The sequence below is a fragment of the Anomaloglossus baeobatrachus genome, chromosome 3, assembly GCF_048569485.1.
Source record: "Anomaloglossus baeobatrachus isolate aAnoBae1 chromosome 3, aAnoBae1.hap1, whole genome shotgun sequence".
NCBI classification, from domain to species: Eukaryota; Metazoa; Chordata; class Amphibia; order Anura; family Aromobatidae; genus Anomaloglossus; species Anomaloglossus baeobatrachus.
Window position 1 is genome coordinate 618449946 of NC_134355.1, and position 25415 is coordinate 618475360.

At 42.8% G+C, this 25415-nt stretch overlaps 1 protein-coding gene across 1 annotated transcript in view; it reads right to left on the minus strand.

Annotated features, from left to right (window-relative positions):
- The window catches only part of MBOAT2 (membrane bound glycerophospholipid O-acyltransferase 2), a 338336-nt gene that overhangs the window by 201323 nt on the left and 111598 nt on the right, over positions 1-25415 (minus strand). Inside the window, exons 2-3 of the mRNA XM_075341088.1 lie at positions 18657-18802; positions 10101-10178 (exon numbers count right to left, since the gene is read on the minus strand). Coding sequence (XP_075197203.1) covers positions 10101-10178; positions 18657-18802 — 224 coding nt within the window. The remainder of the gene's footprint in view (positions 1-10100; positions 10179-18656; positions 18803-25415) is intronic.

Below are 25415 nucleotides of genomic sequence, written 5' to 3' on the forward strand. Positions count from 1 at the left end.
TTTTAAAATGTGGTGCCCAGAACTGGACACAATATTCCAGATGAGGTCTGACCAAAGAGGAGTAAAGGGGGATAATGACTTCACGTGTTCTAAAATGTATAGTTCTGTTAATACATCCTAGAATGGTGTTTGCCTTTTTTGCTGCTGCATCACACTGTTGACTCATGTTCAGTCTGTGATCTATTAGTATACCTAAGTCTTTTTCACACATGCTGTTGCATAGCTCTATTCCTCCCATGCTGTATATGCTCTTTTCATTATTCTTGCCAAGATGTATTTCTCCCTGTTAAAAACCATTCTATTAGTTGCTGCCCACTGTTCCAGCTTGTTTAGCTTCTTATTGAATCCTCTCTCTCTCTTCTCTAGTATTAGCTATTCCTCCTAGCTTTGTGTCATCAGCAAATTTAATCAGTTTACCCATAATTCCTTCATCTAAATCATTGATAAAGATGTTGAACAACACGAGGCCCAGGACAGAGCCCTGTGGTACCCCACTTGAGACAGTCTTCCAACTGGATGTGCAGCCATTTATGACCACTCTTTGATTACGATCACTAAGCCAGTTACGAATCCATCTAACAGTTGCCTTGTCCATTCCACACTTGGTCATTTTTTCAATAAGGATTGTATGAGATACTTTGTCAAATGCTTTGCTGAAGTCAAGATATACTATATCTACTGCATTTCCCTGATCCGCCCAGTCAGTGATTTTGTCATAGAAGGAAATTAAGTTACATGACATGACTTATTAGTTACAATTTGAAGCTGCTGTTTAGGCTGCTTTCACACATCCGTTTTACGGCGCTCTGCAGAAAACACGGAATCGTTTTTTTTTTGCAGCCGGTTGCGTTTTTCCCGCATAGACTTGCATTACCCCCGTATCGTGCAGCATGGCCTTGCGTTGCGTCCGTTTTTTGCCGGATGCAGCATATTTAGCCCATGCGGCGGCCAGATGGAACGTTGCCTGGCACGTTTTTTTTGTGCGACGAAAAAAACGCAATTCACAATGCAAGCCTATGGACGCCGGATGCGTTTTTTTTGCACTGCGCATGCTCCGTATCAAGCCGCATCCGTCAAAAAACGGACGGGCTGCATGGAAAAACGTATGCAACAAATCCGTTTTTTTTCGCCGCATCCGTTGCATAGGTTTTTGAGCCGGATTGTGCCGCTCAGCACAAACCGGATGTGTGAAAGCAGCCTAACAGTATTAGCAAAAAAGAATGAGATTTCAGAAATCTGCACTTTGTGCTTATTTTTTCCATGCAGATTTGAAGCAGTTTTACATCTGCAGGATGTCAATTATTTTAGCCTTTTTTGTCGCGTTTTTCATCCATTCAAATGAATGAGGGAAAAACGCATACAAAATAACGAGTCAGAAACGTGTATATTTCCTGCCTAGAGACGCGTTTTGAGCACCGAAACTTCGCTGCAAATCGTAAACATGTGCCCATACCCTAATAGAAGCTGCGATGCTCCGCTCAGACGTGTTGTTATAGATTAGCAAACCCTAAAATACCTAAAATTACAGAACAGAAAAAGAAATTCCTGACACAGGTGTGAACCCGGCCTCAATATACTACAGCTCAATACAGTGTACAAGCAATATCCCCTTCTCATTTACTCCTGTCTCACTCACTTTATCACACTCCTTCCCTACACGGCAATTTATCTTTTAGGTAATGATCATTATCTTACAATAAAATATAGATAAATTGCAGGAATTGCCAATTTCCAATCTTCATGGAACAGTTCACTGTCAGTAAATTCATTCACACATGAGCCAAGAAGATCGGGTGTGACCGGATTACATTACCAGGGCCAAAGGGAAAAAAGGCACATAGATCAGAAAATAACTAATTGCACAAACAAATGGACACACACATATACAGTGTACACACATACTGTACACACATTCATATATTTGTTATACATTTACACATATACTATGCATACACACATACTGTACACATACACAAAATATACTGTTCACACATGAATGCTGTATACATACACAAATATTCTACTGTACACACATGTATACTGAGAATACATACTGTAAATCATACTGTACAAGCATTGTGCACACAAATATACTGTAGTCACATATGTACACATACCATACACACGTACTGTATGCACATAAATATGATACACACATACTACATATACACACACACAAATATACTGTACACACATGTACACTGTAAACACATACTGTAACACAGTCTACAAGCATTCTGTACACACAAACATGCTGTAATTACATACCATGTATACATATATCATACACACTCACTGCACGCACATAAATGGTACACATATACACTATACTATGCATACACACTGTAGACACAAGTATACTGTAACACATACTGTACACACACACAAATATACAGTACACACATGTATATTGTAAGCACATACTATACAAGCATTTTGTACACACAAATACACTGTAGTCACATACCATGTACACATATATACCATACACACATACTGTACACACAAGTATACTGTAACACACTGTACACATACACACAAATATACAGTACACACATGTATATTGTAAGCACATACTATACAAGCATTTTGTACACACATACACTGTAGTCACATACCATGTACACATATATACCATACACACATACTGTACGCACATATATATGGTATACACATACTATGCATACACACACTGTACACACAAATATAATGTACACACATGTATACTATAAACACATACTGTAATACATACCGTACAAGCATTCTGCACACACAATATATTGTGGTCACATACTATGTACACACATATACCATACACACTCATACTGTACACACATATACTACATATATCAGAAATCTCATTCACTTTGCTTGTACTGTAAAGCCTTGTATTTTTTCCTGCAGCAAAGATGCAGGGAAAGTATGCTGCAAAAACGCAGTGTGTGAACAAGTCCTAAAGGGAGTTGTTTGTTGAAAACCACATACGTTCATGTGCCCACGTAGGAGAAATAGACATCACGAGGGGCTTACCTATTTTAGACCCCACTCTATAAGCGCTACCAAAAAGACTGTGGCTCTGCCAGACTTGAGCCCCCCTTGTATTATCTGGAGGGCCATTCATCTGAATGACTGTCCGTTAATACTACATTTCTGGCTTGGAGTCTCCTGCTCTTTGCGGGGGGAGAGCTGATCGCTCCAGCTGCCGTATTTTGACTTGTTTTTAGCTAGGCAGCCCTTTTAGTGGCCATGACTTTGTTATATCATAAATAGCAAGCAAATACAGGTGTAAAGGTCTGATGTCCATGTGATGGTGATTTTGTGCCTTGGAGGAGTAGTCTGTGTATGTAATAGTCGCCTGGTTTGGAACATTTATTTTAATTTCCCTATTAGGTAATTCTAATACAAAGGAAGGAGATCACATTTTGATAAATCATCTAGTAACTAGTGTAGAGGGTATCTATAGAAAGAATATTTGGTTTAATATTCAAGACAGTTCAATATCAACTATAACTATGTAAGGCTAAATTCACATGTCCAGTAATCATCCGTTAGAACGGATCCAGAAGCAATCAGTTGGCAAAAAAGTTGTGCACAACTTTTTTGACCAATTGGAAAAATAGATTTTTGCAGGATCCATTTTTTAACACTGAAGTCTATGGAAACGGATCCATTAACGGATTGCTATTTATCTTCCATTTCAAACTAAAAAAAAACAGATCCGTTACACATGCAAGAAAAGTGGATGGCTAAAGAGCATGTTAAAAAAATGAATCCTGCAAAAATCTATTTTTTCAAAACGGACAAAAAAGTTGTGTCGGCAAAACGGATTGCTTCTGGATCCATTGTAACGGATGATTACTGGACATGCGAACTTAGCCTAATACTTAAATTTTCCTTTTGGTGGCGCTTTGGAGACATTAAACATTATCTGCCAGGATCTCCAAAAAACTGATCACTGAGGGTACCAGTAACAAGACCCTGTGACCAACCTATTTTCATGGAAACTTTGGAACATTAAAGGCCACTTTACACGCAACGACATCGCTAATGAGATGTCGTTGGGGGTCATGGAATTCGTGACGCACATCCGGCCTCGTTAGAGACGTCGTTGCGTGTGAAACGCGTTAACGATCAAAAATACTCACCATATCGTTGATCATTGACACGTCGTTCTAATCTCAAATATCGTTGCTGCTGCAGGTACGATGTTGTTCCTCGTTCCTGCGGCAGCACATATCGCTATGTGTGACACCGCAGGAACGAGGAACATCACCGTACCTGCGGCCGCCGTCAATGAGGAAGGAAGGAGGTGGGCGGGATGTTACGCCCGCTCATCTCCGCCTCTCCACCCCTCCTCTATTAGGTGGCCGCTTAGTGACGCCACTGTGACGCCGCACGAACCGCCCCCTTAGAAAGGAGGCGGTTCACCGGCCACAGCGACGTCGCTATGCAGGTAAGTATGTGTGACGGGTGTTAGCGATGTTCTGCGCCACGCCCGTGATGCACAACTGAAGGGGGCGGGTGCTTTCACAAGCGACATCGCTAGCGATGTCGCTGTGTGTAAAGTGGCCTTAAGACTTTCTCCACAGTGGACAACCGTTTCTGTGGTTCGGGCAGCATGAATCTGCTGCCAGGCTCACTTTAAGAGTCTTGAAAATTGACTAGTTATTTAAAAAAAAAAAAAGCCAATAATTTGTATAAAAAAAATTTAAACAGTTTATTTTTGTTGAATTTTAATGGAAAATTCAAAGTCTTTAATATTATTATTATTTATATTTATATTTTATATAATAAAAATAATATCAATAAATCATCAAATATATATTTTCATATATAAAGAAATATAATTCACTTTCTTTTTTTTGCTGTTAGGTCCTTAAGAAATAAAAGAAACCGGTTAAAAGTTCACTGGGTTGCAGGTAGACCGTTAAGTAATGAGGTGAAATAAAGAGCGGTGCACATCTCTAATGGACCTTGTCATACTGCTTAATGAAGTGTAGGAAATGGGGCATGCAGGCTGGCAGATTTGCCAGTCATGGGTAGTTGCAGCTGACAGCGAGCAGTGAATAATCCTCCCGGATGAGGCTTCTCACTGGAAATGTTGACAATGCACTCAGTCTTATAAGCAGATCACGTTACTGCGAGGATATCAGGCTCATGTATAAATCAGGTTAACATGTTTATTTTACTTACGACGCTTACTGCTACAGCACAAACCATCCGACAGGAGTCAAGTTATCTGTATACCGCTCTTCGCGAACTGCCATAGATGTAGGACATTGGTCCGACTCCGGAATATAAAATAAATAGAAACAATGGAGCACTGGTATCCTGAGCAATGGCTATGGACAGTACTATCAATAGGATGGGGGATAACTTTCCAAACGCTGGGGATCCCGAGACATAGGACCCCGAAAGCTCTGGATGAATGAAGTGATGGTCGATCATGTTCACTACCGCTCCATTCATTCTTAATGGAAGTGTAGGAGGTGTTCGAGCCCTGCCAGGTAACGTATATGGTTATGTACTGTGTAGTGTGTTATGCCTATTGCTACATGTGTATGTTGATATGTTATGCTGCTAACTGGGTGCAAGTTTCAGATAAAGTAGAGTGGGACTTACCATAGGCGCCATCTAGTGGTTGGGCTGAGATAACGGCAGGGTGGAAGACATAGGATTAAAGTTGTAGTGACAGATGTGGGGAAGAGGTCGGTTGGAGGTCTCGAGAGAAGCTAGTCTAGAATAGGGTGCAACTATGAGAAGAATTGTCCTCAGTGCTAGGGCCAGTCAGGGAACCCTAAGGTATCCTTTAAAGGTACGGAGCCTATGGCTCACCCTGACGAGCTTATAGAGTCGCTTGGCTAGACAGCCACTGGGGCCTAGAATCGGACGAAGATGAACTGAGTCAGGGGGAAGAAGACAGACCGAAGACCTTGAGAACAAGATCAAAGATAGTGGAGGGGGACAGGTCGAGACGTAGTACACCACACTGAGAGGAAAGAAGTGAAAGGAAGGCCATGTCCATCATAGGAGTGTGAAGTATAATGTGAACTTTCTAGTTTGACTAAGCCAACTCTGGTGTCATGTGTGTTACTGATTGTCTACGACAAGGACAGCCAGCGGGGTGACGGACACCCACCTGAAGAAAGCAGTAAGTGTCTTGCACCCCACTTGGAGTCCCATCTGCACAAAGACACTCCTTAGCAAAGGATTGCAGTGCCCGTGCGGCCTGGGGCCATCACCTTCCTTCAAGAGCACCAGAGATTACTACTTAGCACTGCACTTGGCTGATCTTCGGCACTCCTATCAGAATGAATGGAGCAGCAGTGCGACCATCACACCGGATCACTGGGGGCCATGGTGGTTAGATCCCAAGTGATAGGAAAGCAATGCCCTATTCAAGAAAACTTCAACCGTGCTCGTTAGATTCCACGGGCAGCACCACTATTGTTTGCATGCAGGGTTTTGCATAGCCAGCCAAAACATCTAAAGTCTACACACAAGATCTACTGATAAAACAGGAAGGAATCAGTAATTTTGAGCTATCTGATGAAAAAGCAGCAAAAAACAGGAGGAGGAAACTATAAATTGCAATTTACAGCATCATTGGTTATCAGAAGTATCTTTCAAAAGATCTCACCATTATACAATGATCTTTGCAGAGCAGGGAACAAGCTCATGTCCGTACATAGGCTGCCCCCCTATCTATTGTTAGAATATTCTCTTACTATTATGCAAATACACCCATTGCTCATCCCAATTTTTGCACAAATTGTTGTGTATGCAAATCCTGTACTGCCACATACTGAGTCCTAGCAGGTTTATATTACATACTCGTAGTTACTCCATTAGCCATACGTCCTTGATGTTGCCTCCATGATGCACAAGAACAGGGATACCCGACCAGTGATTGAGACAATATTACTTTCAAAGCAGGCACTGAGGACATTACTATTAGTGATGAGCAAGCAGCAATATCATGCTCGAGTGCTCGGTAATCGCATTTGGATACTTAGATGGGTGCAACGAGAGTACCCAAGTATAAAGGAAGTCAATGGGGAACTTGGGCATTTTTCACCTATCGGAGAAACCAACTGCTTGTTACAAGTACCGAGCACCCGGGCATGCTAGTGCTCGCTCATAACTAGTTACTACTTGATAAGGGGGCACTTGCTTCATTACTTTACTAGGACGCACTTGTGAAAATATAATCTTTGAGTAGGCACATAGGGGCCTTCTACTATTTCTTAGCCTGAAATGTGACTAGTGACCATCTCTCAGAGCTGAATGTGGCTTTTAAAGTAAGAAAGGGTGAAAACCAGATCAGCAGTATTCTCCTGTTCATGATCTCTGGATGCACTTTCTATAGGAAAAAAAAAATGTGTATAGAGACAGATCTGATTTAATTGGTATTTTCTTAAAAGGGTTGTCCACAACTCAGGTAACCTCTTACCAATTATCATACTGCCCATAGAAAATAATAACAACCTGTACACACCTCCGGTGCCTCTCCAATAATGTTGGTACCAGGTCTACCAGGGTTAGCAGGGATGCCAACTCACTCACCGCTACAGCCTGACTGCACCACCCTGCCTCGCCTCACCGCAAACCTCCACGTGTGAGTCTATTCCTCTTGCTCCCAAGGCCTGTGCATGTCTGTGCGCTTATGGCACGCACATGGCCATGCTTGCTCCTATTCCCGGAAGTGCCTCTCAGCCTATGGCTGAGGAGCACTAGGTAGTTAAGGCACCCTGTCACTAGGGGAGGTACTTGAGCAACATGTTCAGTTAGTTAATTCACGTCCATTTAGCAAACTAGTTGTCAGGTCCTGTTGCCCACTGTCCGTTACAGGTTCGTGTGTCCATCTACCCATACCTGTCACCCTGTCCTGTTTGTGCCCTCTATACGCACATGCTCCTGCTTTCTTTTCTGCCTCAGCTGCCTCGGGTGCCAGTCCCTGCCATGCCTTCCCTACCTGTCTGCCTTCCATCAGTACTACAGACTCTGTCTGTCCGCCTGCCGTTCAGTCTGCCTCAGCTATCCTGGCTGCACCTGAGACTCTGCTTGACTGTACCTGAGCCCGTCCATGTTCTGGGGTTGGCTGCCACAGTCCTGGACACTGCCCTGGGAGTGGTACCTGACATCTACCTAGTAGTCGATTAATTAAGACCCTCCCACGACAGGGTAAGACTGGGTCCCCCCGATGGTCCAGTGGGTCTGTGACGCCCTGGCAAAACCAGGTAGTCACACATTAGGCCCCCGCATAACACCTTCCCTCACCTAGGTAACACACAGCCGACCTGAAACTCAAGTCACCCCCCCTTAGGTCAAGACAGGCACACCAGTGGGCGGGGCCAGGCATTAGGGAACACCCACCTAGGGGTCTAAACAGCCTGGGGGCAGGAAAAACAGTAGTTCAAGCTGTAGTTCGAGTGGAGAGGAGTGTGGGCTGCAGCTAGGTGTAGCTCCAGCAGAGGAAGTTCAAGTTGAGCGGTGCCAGGGTCGGAGCCCTGGTACCTTGGCTAGGTGACAGACGGTGGTCTCCGTCAGCAGGAGACGAGAAGACGGCTCGGCAGATCCGAGGAGGACCGGAGAAGGGTTGGAGCCTGCCGGTACTAACACCGGAGACCCGACCGGAAACCGTGCACAGAGGGGGTACTCGGACCCTGAAGCCAGGACCGAAGCCTAGCTAATTAACCGATTGAGGGCAGGATTATAGGTCCTGCCCCAACCTAAGTCCCGAAAAGTAAACAACCACCCAAAGAGAGAGATAGCGCCACCGCCAGGGCCTGTAGATCCCACGGGTCAGCGTCAGATGGGCACGACTCCTCAGGCACACAAAAGCCGGGAGCGGACTTCCATGTTCCATACCGGGAAGTCAGAACACACAATCACAAGTAGTGCAGAGGAAAAGACAGTGACCACCAGCCCGGGTGAGGGACCATCGTACAACTGGCCGCGGCGGCCGGCCACCAGCACCTTGGTTTACCAAAAGACTCGTGTGATTCATTTAAGTGTGAGTAACCAACGATCCCCTGGTACATATGGGCGTGCAAGCCCCTGCCTTCGCCATATCATGCACAGAGACACTGGGCACCGGGGCAACCATCCCTACCCACGGAGGGGTTAACATCCAGCTGCCATTACACCTCCCCCGGGTACCCTACAACAGCAGCGGTGGTGTCCCACTTCACCACACACCGTGGGTGGCGTCACGAACATTCTACAAACAATTCCGTATAAATACGTCCCCCCTTTTATTCAGAGTGTCCGCGTGACCCCCAGGTCCGGGCGACCCCTCGAGCCGTACGGTAGGCCCTGGATTCGAGTAGCGCCGGCTGCTGGCACGGGGGCACACCCCTATTCCCGTTTACCACCTTATCACCATCGGCGAGCGTTACATGGACAGTGATTAGCTCCAGGGCTCACATTTCATAACAAAGCGATAGTTTTTCTGATTTTTAACAGGGATGATCGAATATCACAAATATTCGGCAATATTTGGCTTCGGGAATATCTGACGAATAGTTAGCCGCTATGCGAATATTCGATGCACAATGTAAGTCTATGGGAAGCCCGAATAGTTGCTATTCGGCAACTATTCAGGGTTCCCATAGACTTACATTGCACATCGAATATTCGCAAATCATCGAATAGAGGCGACCTATTCGGCGAATATGGGCGTTGCCAAATATTTGCGGTATTCGATCATCCCTAATTTTTAACAGTCCAACTGCTGAGAGCTGAACTGATTCAAAGATAGGGTCTCCAGATCCCGAGAATGGGCTCTATAGAGGTAAGTGCTGTACTTGGCTTTCTCCAGCAGGTCCATAGACAATGAATGGATAGGAGGTCGAGCATTCTCACTTTCGCACCATTTAAGACGAGCAATTGCAGAGCCCCACTCTTGGATTCCTCGGTGTCACAGCTGTTGGACCTCGAGTAAATTACAAACTACCCTATCAATTCTCGGAGTAACCCTTTAATATATTGCATAGTAATAAATAAAATAGCTCATGCATATTCTCATACACCCTTCACATACAATTCATAATCCAGTACTAAAATGCGAAAAGTAAGTAAAAATCTGAATATCTTACTTGTGCATATGTTCCACGCCTATCACGATCATGATGAAATAGCAGATACCGCTTTGCACAATAAAATGTAAGGCATACCTAGGGAGATCAAAGACATTATGTCACCGACTGTCAACGCTTAGTCCATACATACCATAATATTTAGTCTACATGTATAATGTATTTCTGGATAAAGACTTCATGAATACAGGAAGACTATATGGAAAGGAAGCAGGATCCACTTGAGCCTTTGTGCCACCTTGTGGTTATACGTCTACAGAATCACTTCTTCTAGGAGAGAATACCTCCATCATACGGCATGCATTGGATTTACTATGGGAGGCACATAAAGGTACAGTAATGTCTATTGTATATCTTAATATTTGAATCTGTAAACTGGCTAAAACTTCATTATTTTGATGCAGAACTCTAAATCAGCTTCATAAGCACAGATGTAAAATATACCTCGCACTCCATGCAGCAGCCACTAGAGGGTGCCTAAACTCTTCAATAATAAGACTGTATGCAGAAAGCTCCCTAGCTCCCTCTAGTGGAGGCAGAAAATAACCAGAATTTATGTTAAATTGTACAGTTAAGTCCAGAAATATTTGGACAATGACACAAATTTTGGCATTTTAGATGTTTACATAAACATATTCAATATACAGTTATATAATCACCATGAGTTTAAAGTGCAGGCTAACAGATTTAATTTGAGGTTATTCATATCCTAATTGGAGTAAGGGTTTACAAATTATAGCTCTTTAATATGTGGCTGCCTCTTTTTCAAAAGACCGAAAGTAATTGGACATTTATCTCAAAAGCTCTTTTATGGGCTGCATGGGCTATTCTTTCCTTAATCCATCATCAATAAAGCAGGTAAAAGGTCTGGAGCTGATTCCAGGTGTGGCATTTACATTTTGAAGCCATTTTTGTGAACTCCCAACACACAGTCAAAGGAGCTCTCAGTGGAAGAGAAACAACCATTATTAGGCTGAAAAAAAAAGAAATCTATCAGAGAGACAGCAGAAATTATACGAGTGGCCAAGTTAACAGTTTGGTACATTCTGCAAAAAAAGAGCACACTTGAGCTTAGGAACTCAAAAATGGCTTGGATGTCCAGGGAAGACAACTGTGGTGGATGATTGCAGAATCCTCTCCATGATGAAGAAAAACCCCTTCACAATATCCACCCAAGTGAAGAACAATCTTCAGGAATAAAGATGAGCGAACCCCAGGGCTCGGTGTTCAGAGTTCGTACTGGACACAGACTTTACAAAAAACAGGGTTTGGGTTCTTTACGTATGAATACTACTCGCATGAGCATGGCTGTTCTCAGGTACGCTCGGTTTTAAGCGCTGGGGGTAACAACAGTATGATTGGATGTAGTGTGTATAAAAAAAATGAAAAAACCCTAACCACTTTCTCCTGAAAGTGACCTTTTCATGGCTGGCTGCATGTGGGCAGAGACCCGAATTACCCAATTATTGACCACACTGGGGTTCAGGTCAAGTCCGGGGTCCCAAACCCAATCTTAATTTAAAGTTTGGCTGAACACGCCGAACCGAACTTCCAGGGGTCTGCTCATCTCTACTCAGGAAGTAGATGTTTCAGTATCTAAATCTGCCTAAAAGACTTCATGACAGCAAATACTGAGGGTTCACCACAACATGCAAACCATTAATTAAACCATTAGAAATAGAAAGGCAAGATAAGATTTTGCAAAAAAAAATAAAATAAAATTAAAGAAGCTACCCAGTTCCAGAGAAGCATGATTTGTAAAGAGGAAACCAAGATTAACCTGTACCAGAATAATGGAAAGAAGAATATATGGAGAAGGCTTGGAACAGTTCATGATCCAGAGCACAGCACATCCTCTGTAAAACATGGTGGAGGCAGGGTGATGGCAGAGTATGCATGGCTTCCAAGGGCCCTGGGTCACTAGTGTTTATTGATGATGTGACAGAATACAGAAGCAGCCGGATGAATTCTGAAATGTACAGGGTGATAGTTTCTGCTCAGATTCAACCAAATGCAGCAAGTGTGATTGGACGGTGCTTCACCGTACAGCAGGACAATGACCCAAAACATACTGCGAAAGCAACACAGGAGATGGCAAAGAAGTGGAACATTGTGCAATGGCCGAGTCAATCACCAGATCTCAACCCCATCAAGCTGTATTTCACATACTTAATACAACAATTTAGGCAGAAAGACCCACAAACAAGCAACAACTGAAGTCACTGCAGTAAAGGTCGACAAAGCATCCCAAAGGAGGACACCCAACGTTTGGTGACGTCCATTGCTTCCAGACTTCAGACAGTCATCCCCCGCAAAGGATTCTCCACAAAGTATTAAACATCTTATACAGTGTGTCCACCCATATCCTGTCAAACGCCATTAACTTGAGAACGGCGGCAGCTATAGGCATAGAAGTGGTGTCTAGATATAGTAAAGTAGACATGCGCTACGCAATGAAACCACCTATAGCGCCACCTGGTGGAAAACAACGGAGTTAGCATTTTTATTTCGAAAATGAAATGAGATAGAGAAAAAAAGTGAATTACAAAGTTGTAGGGCATCATCAATTCAATACGAATCGATAGCTTGCATACAGAAATGCTATGATTAGAGCGTGTAAAACTCACAAGGCTACGGACGTGAAGCGATACCTCATGGAGACCTCCCTACAAGTCATTGGGTATGGTGGCTGCGTGTAGTGGCCTCCACGCTCACCTGACCTGACCCCATTGGACTTCTTTCTGTGAGGTCACATCAAACAGCGGGTGCGACCCCTCCACCAACATTGCAGGACCTACGACGACGTATCACAGATGCGTGTGCAAACGTGTCACCTACCATATTGCACAATGTGCAGCAAGATACAGTATGCTGTCCAGAGTCCAGATGTGCAATGCAGCTGACGCTGGCCACTTTGAGCATCAAAGTTAAATGAGCGCCATATGCATGACCAGCATGCAATGTTTTGGGGGGTCATGGGATTCATATCCTAGCATTTCTGTATGCAAGGTGTCGATTTGTATTGAATTGATGATGCCCTACAATTTTTCAATTCACTTTTTTTCTCTATCTTGTTCCGTTTTCGAGGTAAAAATGCTAACTCTGTTGTTTTCCACCAGGTGGCGCAATAGGTGGTTTCATTGCGTAGCACATGGCTACTTTACTATACCTAGACACCACTTCTATGCCTATAGCTGCCGCCGTTCTCAAGTTAATGGCGGTGGACACGATATGGGTGGACACACTGTATAGGGTTGAGATAATTTGTCCTATAACTTTTGAGTACCTGAAATGAGGAGGCTGTGAAGAAAAATGGCTGCAATTCCTAAACGTTTCACAGAATATTTTTGTTCAATTCCTCTAATTAAATCTTAAAGTCTCAACTTCAATTGAATCTCAGTTATTTCATTTTAAATAAAATCTAGTAGCATCCAGAACCCAAATCACGAACATTCGGTCACTGTCCAAATATTTCTGGACCGAACTGTACATGTTATGCAGGTAACTCAGAGTTCTATATCATAAGAACAAAAAAATAATAGATATATACAGTATATATCAATTAATGGAATTAGAGACCAGAAAAATTATATCAGAATAAAAGTGGAAATTATTTTATATACTATTCAGCTACAGATTACAGCTACATTTGTCATGTAGAGCATCTCTGTCACAGTTTGTACAAAAAAACCTGGCACACCAAAAATTAATGCAAGGACTTTATTATACAGGCAATCCAAAAAATGTAAAATGTAACGTTTCGACCCCTATATTTGGGTCTTCATCAGACACTGAAATTAGACAGTGGGTGCCCAGCCCACAAAGCAAAAGTCCACGCAGCCAGTCAGGACTAGATATTTCATGCAGAGTCAATCCCTCACCCTCAACTACCAGTGACTTTATAGAAATCAGGTTTAGGAAAAACTAAAATAACAAATTTATTATGGAAGGCTTGTGCCAAATTACCTGAATTGTCTGGGAGTCCAAAAAATGCAGAGATCTGCTGGTCCAATGGCAAGTACTAATAATATGAATACTTTGCTTGGCATTACTCCAGGGAACGTTCTGGCAAAAATTATTTGGGGGACTCTCTGGCCACCACAATTTATAAGGAGGGGTAAAAAGTGAAAGTCCTGGGTCCAAAGTATGTACCAGGCCCCAACAACTATCACTTCATGCCAGTGGCCTGCTTGTTTAAAAAGGTTGTCCGATGAAAACAATTTATTACTTATCCTTAAGATTTGTTGATCAGTGGGGGTTTGACTACTAGGACTCGCACCGATTGGCAAAAGTAGGTTGGAGTACCAGAGCTCATGTTCAACCACCACTGCATTCATTCCCTATAGGGCTGCCGAGCGCTGCACTTGATATTTTCCATCAGCCCCATAGAGAATGAATAGAGCAGCAGTCAAACGTCTAACCTGCTGCTCCGTTTCGTAACAGGTATAAAGATCCCCCGTTGGAGAATGAAAATTACTTGTTCTGCTGACCAGTGCAAGTTCCAGTGTTTGGACACCCACCATTGAAAAAGTTATCATCTCCACAGTACATAGATGATATGATAACAAGCAAAAGGGCAACAATGTTTTGAATTTTTGACTTTCGGGCTCCATATTTCACCATCCACTACATCTTAGAGCGTGAGACTACCTTCATTTTATAGACTATCATCTTGGCTATCTCATACATAAATTTGACTTGCAACTATTAAGCATATGATTAGTTATACAGATTCTTGTCATGTCACGGCATGCTTCTGATGGTGGAAAAATCTTTTTCTTCCTGTATACTTCAAAATACAAACTGTTTTCACATTCCCTATTAGCTCAGTGTAAGGCTATGTGCGCACGTTGTGTAATTGCATGCAGTTACGCTGCGATTTGCGCCGCAGCGTAACTGCATGCGTCCTGCGTCCCCAGCATAATCTATGGAGATTGTGCAGGAGACGTGCGCACGTGGCGTATTAGAGCGCAGCGGTTCGGCTGCTGCCGAAGCGCTGCATTCTAAGAAGTGACATGTCACTTCTTTCCTGCGCTCTGCATGTAGCCCCTGCTCTGTCTATGGGAGGATCTGGGAGGGGCTACATGCAGAGCGCATGAAATCGGCTTTTGTGTCTGCAGCAATTTGAAGCGCACGTGTGCTGTTCAAATCGCTGCAGAAATTTCTGCAGGGCCAGTACGCAACATGCTTACAGTGCCTTGCAAAAGTATTCGGCCCCCTTGATTTTTTCAACCTTGTACAACATTTCAGGCTTCAAACAAACATACAAATTTAAATTTCATGGTGAAGAATCAACAACAAGTGGGACACAATTGTGAAGTTGAACGAAATTTATTGCTTATTTTAAACTTTTTTAAAAAAATTAAAAAATGAAAACTGGTGCGTGCAATATTATTCGTCCTTTTTACTTTCAGTGCAGCAAACTTATTCCAGAAGTTCATTGAGGATCTCTGAATGATCCAATGTTGTCCTAAAAGACTGATGATGATAAATATAAGCCACCTAAGTGTAATCTAGTCTCCGTATAAATGGACCTGCTCTGTGATAGTCTCAGTGTTCTGTTTAAAGCGCAGATAGCATCATGAAGACCAAGGAACACAAAAGGCAGGTCCATGATACTGTTGTGGAGAGGTTTAAAGCCAGATTTGGTTACAAACAGATTTCCAAAACTTTAAACATCCCAAGAAGCACTATGCAAGCGATCATATTGAAATGGAAGGAGTGTCATACCACTGCAAATCTACCAAGACCCGGCCGTCCCTCAAAACTTTCATCTCAAACAAGGAGAAGACTGATCAGAGATGCAGCCAAGAGGCCCATGATCACTCTGGATGAACTGCAGAGATCTACAGCTGAGGTGGGAGAGTCTGTCCTTAGGACAACATTCAGTCGTACACTGCACAAATCTGGCCTTTATGGAAGAGTGGCAAGGAGAAAGACATTTATCAAAGATATCCATAAAAGGTGTCGTTTAAAGTTTGCCACAAGCCACCTGGGAGACACACCAAACATGTGGAAGAAGGTGCTCTGGTCAGATGAAACCAAAATCGAACTTTTTGGGCACAATGCCAAATGATATGTTTGGCGTAAAAGCAACACAGCTCATCACCCTGAACACACCATCCCCACTGTCAAAAATGGTGGTGGAAGCATCATGGTTTGTGCCTGCTTTTCTTCAGCAGGGACAGGGAAGATGGTTAAAATTGATGGGAAGATGGATGGAGTCAAATACAGGAACATTCTTGAAGAAAACCTGTTGGAGTCTGCAAAAGACCTGAGACTGAGACAGTGATTTGTCTTCCAACAAGACAATGATCCAAAACATAAAAGCAAAATCTACAATGGAATGGTTCACAAATAAACGTATCCAGGTGTTAGAATGGCCAAGTCATAGTCCAGACCTGAATCCAATCGAGAATCTGTGTAAAGAGCTGAAAACTGCTGTTCACAAACGCTGTCCATCCAACCTCACTCAGCTCCAGCTGTTTGCAAAGGAAGAATGGGCAAGAATTTCAGTCTCTCGATGTGAGAAACTAATAGAGACATACCCCAAGCGACTTGTGCTGTAACCGCAGGAAAAGGTGGCGCTAAAAAGTATTAATTTAAAGAGGCCGAATAATATTGCACGCCCAAATTTTCAGTTATTTATTTTTTAAAAAAGTTTAAAATAAGCAATAAATTTCGTTCAACTTCACAATTGTGTCCCACTTGTAGTTGATTCTTCCCCATGAAATCTAAAATTTGTATGTTTGTTTGAAGCCTGAAATGTGGGAAAAGGTTGAAAAAAAATCAATGGGGCCGAATACTTTTGAAAGGCACTGTATATTAGGTTGATTCCCAAGCGAAAGGTAACTGGTTCGAATTGAGGAGTAGCCATGAAGACTTCCCAAGAAAAGGGAAACCGCATCATCCAGCTCATCGATAGTGCTCTCTCAGCCAAGAAAATTGCCAAACGACATCATGTGAGTGTCATGACAATTAGAAGAATATGAAATGAAATCTGTCCATCCATTGAAAAGCCAAAAGATGGATGTTCAGGGAAAATATCGGAGTCAACATGTTGGCTCATCATAAGATCTATCAGTTCTGGCGCAGCAAACACGGCAGTGGAGGCGGCTCATATGTTTCATAATAGTGAGATCACAGATGTCAATGCAAGCACCGAGCAACGCACGTTACACAAGTCTGGAATGATGGCCCAAAAAAATGCGAAGAAGCCTCGAAGCCAAAAAAGTCTGAAAAATGGACAGTAGAAGATTGGAAATGGGTCATTTGGAGAGATGAGATGAAAGTCAATAAACTAGGCTCTGATGGGTGCAAATGGGTCTGGGAGAAGCAAGGGGAATAGGGGCTAACATATTGAGAAATTGAAGGAACTGTCAAGTTTGGTGAAGGAAGCCTAATGATAGGGGGTTGTTTCAGAGCCAAAGTTGTTGGATACTTGAGCAGGATCGATGGTGGTCTCAATACTGAGCTACATGTAATTATCCTACAAGATGAGTTACTTAGTACACGTGAGTACTATGGTTATGAAAAGGACAACATAGTGTTCCGGCAGGACAATGACCTGAAACATATGGTGAGATTGGTGAAGAAACAGCTCAATGACCATGAAGTAGAGGTGCTGGATTGGCCTCCACAGTCCCCAGGCCTCAACCCAATGCAACACTTGTGGATAGAGCTGAAAAAAAAATCTATATACATATGCAAGTGAGTTGACCAGTATACACCAACATTGGGAACGTGTAGAAGAGACCTAGGAACATATTTCGGTGGAGTCATTACTGAATCTGATCGAGAGCCCAGAAGGATTCAGGCAGTGTTGAAAAAAAAAAAATGTAGATTTAGAAAATACTAACAAAATAATAGAAATTAAAATTTAGATTTTTATGAGCAAAACAGTAACAATGCCGTAACATAACAAGAATATGCATGGCTAATCACATGCTTAACAGTTGCAAGTCAAATTTATGTATGAGATAGCCAAGATGATTGTCTATAAAATGAAGGTAGTCTTACATTCAAAGCTGTGGCGGATGGAGAGATATGGGGCCTGAAGGTCAAAAGCTCAAATCATTGTTAAGTGTAACGTCTTTTCACTGGACAGCCCCCTTTAAGACTGGTGTATGATATGCCAGTTTTGATCAATTACACCCTACCTCCCTTAAATTTTGCAGCTCTTGCTATGGAAACACAACTGTTATAACTGACCAGGCTTTCATTATCAGGCTTTCATCCTTCACGTACGTTTCGGAGGGGTTTTTTTTCATGCATTTTTTTTTTAAATCCTATATAGAGAAGCCTATGGGAAAACATAAAAAACACCACACCTTAAGAATTCTGCATTGTGAGAAATACTCACGAAAAAAATTCAAAGAGGTGCTGGGATTTCTGCAGGTACTTTGCTGTAGTATCAGTGGGTGTCACAGTAATCAGACATTGATTAATAGGTTATGCCAGAGCATAGAAATATGGCATAACATACTACAGTGTAAAAACCCAACTCCGCATTAATAATAACAGATACATATGAGAATACAGAAGAAATCCACTTACCATCCAAAGCAAAAAAGTGCAAGGTACAGGCCCAGAAGGGTTGCAACTATATGCCTGATTAAAGAGCTAGTTTTGCTTGAATGAAGGTAGGTACGAAACCAGATAGCAGCAAGCAAGGCAAATAGTTGGCACGCTACAAAGTTCACCTGTGGATGGAAAAAAGTTTGTTAAAAAAAAGTAGTACACCTCAAAATCGATAAAAGTTTATACCTAGCTGTCACTTATTTTAGAATAATCCAAAAAAAGTGCTAAATTCATCATTCATTTTTATTAGGGCTCGTGAAGACAACCGTATTTTCGGTTTGAGTGCAGTCCATCAAAAGAAAAAAAATTGTTTCTCACAATGTTAATTAACGAGTTCGATTTTTTCCTCGGACCGAGCAGAAAAAGATCGTAGAATGCACAACGTGCCTTCAAGAATCAGACATTCAATTTTTACGGTCCAACAGAATGGAGAAGATAGAGAAACTTTATATCTTTATTCTTCTCCACATCCGAGAAAAACGGATCCCACTCTGATCAATCTCTGATCAGAGTCTTAGGCTAAGTTCATGCTTCCATTGCTTTAAATCCGTCAGGTTAATCGTTGCGACGCAACAACGGATCCGTTGCTTTTTAGATGTCAACTGACGCAACGGATGTGTTATTGCACATGATGACATGGGACTACAGAACAGGAGAAGGACTTGGGTATGCTCATTACAAATAAGCTGAGCAGCAGCACTCAATGTCAAGCAGCAGCTGCAAAAGCAAACAAGATTCTAGGGTGTATAAAAAGAGAGATTAGATCCCGTGATCCCAACGTATTGTTACCCCTCTATAAATCACTTGTAAGGCCACATCTGGAATATGGGATCCAGTTTTGGGCTCCACATTTTAAAAAGGACATTCAGAAGTTAGAGTCAGTTCAAAGGCAGGCAACTAGACTATTACAAGGAATGGAGGCCGCCCGTATGACGACAGGTTGAAAAAGTTAGATTTGTTTAGCTTAGAAAAAAGACGTCTCAGAGGAGATCTCATTTATATGTATAATTACATGTGTGGTCAATATAAAGGACTGGCACATGACGTATTCCTTCCAAAGACAGTACTAAGGACCAGGGGGCACTCACTGCGAGTGGAAGAAAAGCGATTCCGACAGCTAAATAGGAAAGGGTTCTTTACAGTTAGAGCAGTCAGACTGTGGAATGCCCTACCACAAGAGGTAGTAATGGCCGATACTATAACAGCTTTTATATCAGGGCTGGATGATTTCCTCACTACACAACATTGTCGGTTATAAGTGACAAATGTATAACTGGTGGAGGAAGGATGAACTAGATGGTCATAGGTCTTTTTTAAACCTAGGTAACTATGTAACTATGATTACGTTCACAGGAATCCTGTGAACTAACTGATCCATCGCATCCACTATATCCGCTGTGCGTCCGTTTTTTGACGGATCCGTCGTGATCCGTTTGTGTTTGGGACAACCCAATGGGTGTGCCAAACATGCTGGGCAAGCTCAGTAGAGCATGACGGAATCCAGCACTGGATTCCGTCGTGTGACGGATTATAGAGGAATCCAGCACCATAGGCAGCCATTATAGCTTTTGACGGATGGCGACGGACACCTGCGGAGTCCTTTTTTTTGCCGCTCCAAAAAACGTTACATTCAGCATTGCACCCGCCTGACGGTTAGCTAGTAAACTACTGATCCGTCACGCGGCGGATGCAATGCAAGGCCATCTGTCACAATCCGTCATTAATACAAATCTATGGGTAAAAAACGGATTTCTGCAAAATATTTTGCAGGATACCGTAATTCCTCAAGGCAATGGATTGTGACGGAAGCAAAATAACGGAAGTTTGATCTTAGCCTTATTAACACAATCAGACTGTTTTTCTCAGCTGGAGAAAATATGGTCGTGTGAGCCCAGCCTTACAATGTGAAGTTTTCTATAGCATGCTTTTTTCTGATGTTATATCCCACAAGGAAGGCTACCCTCTGTCTGTACCATATTACCTCCCGTAGTCTATGAAATCAATAGTATCTTTCAGATAATCAAAGGTTAAAGTCCTTTAAGTGGGTAATAAAATAAAAACTAGTAAAAAAAATATTTGACATCTCCTTGTCCAACAAGTTCTGAAATATTAAAATATTACTTTATTTATCCCACATTACAATCATCTCTCTTATCCTCTTTCTGTTCTCCATGGGGAGTGTGGCACACTGACACAGAATGCAAAGATTGCGTCAACTTCTCCCCTTTTATCTGGTTTCAGGTGTGTTTTTCATATTGCCCACACTTAACTTGTTACAGCAAAGTTTGAGCGAGCATCACATGCTTCAACCAAAGTTGTTTACCCACAATTTTGTAAAGGGAAGGTGCCAGACATTTTGTCCAGCCCATTTTTTTGGATTTGTGTGAAATGATGTCCAATTTGCCTTTTTTCTGTGTTTTTTTGCGTTGTTCCAATACACACAAAGGATCTAAACATTGGTATAACAAAACATGTGTAATTCCAATAATTTTCTGGGAGAAATACTTTATTTTCTGGAACAATTTCAAGAGCGCCAACACTTTTGGCCATGACTAAAGGTGGCGTTACACGGTACGATATATCGGGCGATATGTTGGCGGGGTCACGGAATTTGTGACGCACATACAGCATCGTTAGAGATGTCGTAGCGTGTGACATCTCCGAATGACTGTTAACGAGCAAAAATACTCACCTTATCGTTGCTCATTGACACATCATTCATTTTCATAATGTCGTTCCTCCTTCTGCGTGCTGGTTGTTCGTCGTTCCCGAGGCAGCACACATCGCTACGTGTGACACCTCGGGAATGACGAACAACAACTTACCTGCGTCCCGCCGGCAATGAGGAAGGAAGGAGGTGGCCGGGATGTTACATCCCGCTCAGCTCCGCCCCTCCGCGTCTATTGGGCCGCTGTGTGACGTCGTTGTGATGCCGAACATCCCTCCCCCTTCAGGAAGAGGATGTCCACCACCCACAGTGACGACATTAGGGAGGTAAGTACATGTGACGGGGGTTTAACAACTTTGTGCGACACTGAATTGCCCGTGACGCACAAACATCGGGGGCGGGTGCGATTGCGCCATAAATTGTTGCGTGTAACGCCGCCTTAAGTGTATGGGGTCGCATTGTGACATCTAGGGTGCCGCTACAAAGTAATTGACAAAAATCCAACCAGGTCAGAATTTTTACGAATGTCTTTTTGCGGCCTTGGTATTTTATATATCACAATGCGACCTCATTCGCATATATTGTGCTGCTGTGTAGCTCGAGCGCCAAAACAATGGCCACATACTGTAGCAACTTTTTTACCTTGCGTGTTGCAATTTGACCCCATTCTCATGAGCGCTATGCCCCGATGTTGCAGCCGCATAGTGATTTTTGCCCTCATGGCCTTTATCCCAGCCAAAGTCGCTATAGACCACTGGCCTATTATATAAATCTAACCCCATAAAATACAAAACCTGATTAATGTCCAAAAAGAGGGGAAAAAGTGGTCAAAAGACAATGCAATTTTCTAATTTTTTTTTTTAAAAGATTTTTACTTTTGAGCTAGGGAACCACAAAACAACTATTGTCTAAATTTTAAAGCACAATGAGCACCTTTAAAAAATACAATACATTTATTTGGTGCCTTGAAAATTTACAGGCGTACAACTACTGTATGTCAACAAAAAAATAAAACGTTATGGCTCTGCAGTGAATAAAAAAAAATGAATCATGGAGGTAAGAGGAAGTATTTAACATGGTGCTACAAATAGGCACCATAAAACCACAAATGGAGCTATAGAGACTGCATGTATTGCTGTACGGCAGCTGGTGTTTTGCGTATATCTAAGAAATAATATCATGGCAGGATATGGAGAAGTGAGCGGTATGACACTGCAAGGAACTATGTAACGTGACCGGACAGTAATTCACAGCCACAACATGTCCTCACAAGAGTAACTTTCATATTGAGATGATTAGTGCTACAAATACAGAAATACGTGTGATATGTAATAGACAGTAGGAGCGGTGAGGACTCATTTCCTGCAGATATGATCACAAGCCTGCAAATACACTGTACATGTGATCTGGACATGAGCCTAATGGCAACTGAAGTTTAAGCACAAAAACAAGCATGTTCTCCTTTCTTAAGTTTCACATTTGATGAACCCTCAAGAAAATATGGAGCTGTCTTATTCGGATAAGTCCTGTCCATACATAGCCTAGTGGAGCACATGAGAGTCATGGAAGTGTGCGTCTGATCCGGACCACCTTCTATGACCCACTATAGCAGATCCATACCGTCCATGACTATTACAGCTTCCTAAAGCCATAACAACTGATTGCCAACGAGACCCGAAGAGATCAGCTGATTGCTTGGCTAACTTTTATATAGAAGGCATAGTTACACTCTGGCCCGCAGGCCGATTTTATTTGGCCCGCGATGTTATTCTGTATGGAGGGCTATGTGGGGCCCATTATTCTGTATGGAGGGCTATGTGGGGCCCATTATTCTGTATGGAGGGCTATGTGGGGCCCATTATACTGTATGGAGGACTATGTGGGGCCCATTATTCTGTATGGAGGGCTATGTGGGGCCCATTATTCTGTATGGAGGGCTATGTGGGGCCATTATTGTGTATGGAGGGCTATGTGGGGCCCATTATTCTGTATGGAGGGCTATGTGGGGCCCATTATTCTGTATGGAGGACTATGTGGGGCCCATTATTCTGTATGGAGGGCTATGTGGGACCCATTATTCTGTATGGAGGGCTATGTGGGACCCATTATTCTGTATGGAGGGCTATGTGGGGCCATTATTCTGTATAGAGGGCTATGTGGGACCCATTATTCTGTATGGAGGGCTATGTGGGGCCCATTATTCTGTATGGAGGGTTATGTGGGGCACATTATTCTGTATGGAGGGCTATGTGGGGCCCATTATTCTGTATGGAGGGCTATGTGGGACCCATTATTCTGTATGGAGGACTATGTGGGACCCATTATTCTGTATGGAGGACTATGTGGGACCCATTATTCTGTATGGAGGGCTATGTGGGGCCATTATTCTGTATAGAGGACTATGTGGGGCCATTATTCTGTATGGAGGGCTATGTGGGGCCCATTATTCTGTATGGAGGGCTATGTGGGGTACATTATTCTGTATGGAGGACTATGTGGGACCCATTATTCTGTATGGAGGGCTATGTGGGGCCCATTATTCTGTATGGAGGGCTATGTGGGGCCCATTATTCTGTATGGAGGGCTATGTGGGGTCCATTATTCTGTATGGAGGGCTATGTGGGGCCCATTATTCTGTATGGAGGGCTATGTGGGGCCCATTATTCTGTATGGAGGGCTATGTGGGGCCCATTATTCTGTATGAAGGACTATGTGGGGCCCATTATTCTGTATGGAGGAATATGTGTGGCCCATTATTCTGTATGGAGGGCTATGTGGGGCCCATTATTCTGTATGGAGGGCTATGTGGGGCCCATTATTCTGTATGGAGGGCTATGTGGGACCCATTATTCTGTATGGAGGGCTATGTGGGACCCATTATTCTGTATGGAGGGCTATGTGGGGTCTATTATTCTGTATGGAGGGCTATGTGGGGCCCATTATTATGTATGGAGGGCTATGTGGGGACCATTATACTGTATGGAGGACTATGTGGGGCCCATTATTCTGTATGGAGGGCTATGTGGGGCCCATTATACTGTATGGAGGGCTATGTGGGGCCCATTATTCTGTATAGAGGGCTTTGTGTGCCCATAATTCTGTATGGAGGACTATGTGGGGCCCATTCTTCTGTATAGAGGTCTTTGTGTGCCCATAATTCTGTATGGAGAACTATGAGGAGCCTGGGAATAAGTTGGTCCACTACTTTGTTCAAGTTTTAAATTTTGGCCCTGTGTGTAGTTAAGTTTGACATATCATCTATATCAATATCATCAAAAAGTTAATATATTTTAGTAATTCAATACAAAAAGGAAACACGTATATTATATAGAGTCATTACACACAGAGGGATCTATTTCAAGTGTTTATTTATGTTGATGATTATGTCTTACAGTCAATGAAAACCCAAAAGTCATTATCTCAGAAAATTAGAATATTATTTAAGACCAACTGAAAAAATGATTTTAAACTCAGAAATGTTGGCGCCTACTGAAAAGTCTGTACAGTAAATCCCTCAATACTTGGTCGGGGCTCCTTTTGCATGAATTACTACATCAATGTGGCGTGGCATGGAGGCGATCAGCCTGTGGCACTGCTGAGGTGTTATGGAGACCCAGGTTGCTTTGATAGCAGCCTTTAGCTCGTCTGCATTGTTGGTTCTGGTGTATTTCATCTGCCTCTTGACAATATCCCATAGTTTCTCTATGGGGTTTAGGTCAGGCAAGTTTGTTGGCTAATCAAGCACAGTGATACTGTGGTTATTAAACCAAGTATTGGTAGTTTTGGCAGTGTGGACAGGTGCCAAGTCCTGCTGTAAAATGAAATTTCCATCTCTGAAAAGCTTGTTGGCAGAGGGAAGCATGAAGTGCTCTAAAATCTCCTGGTAGACTGCTGTGTTGACTTTGGTCTTGATAAAACACAGTGGAGCTACACCAACAGATGACATGGCTCCGCAAACCATCACTGATTGTGGAAACCTCACACTAGACCTCAGCAGCTTGGATTGTGGCCTCTCCACTCTTCCTCCAGACTCTGGGACCGTGATTTCCAAATGAAATACAAAATTT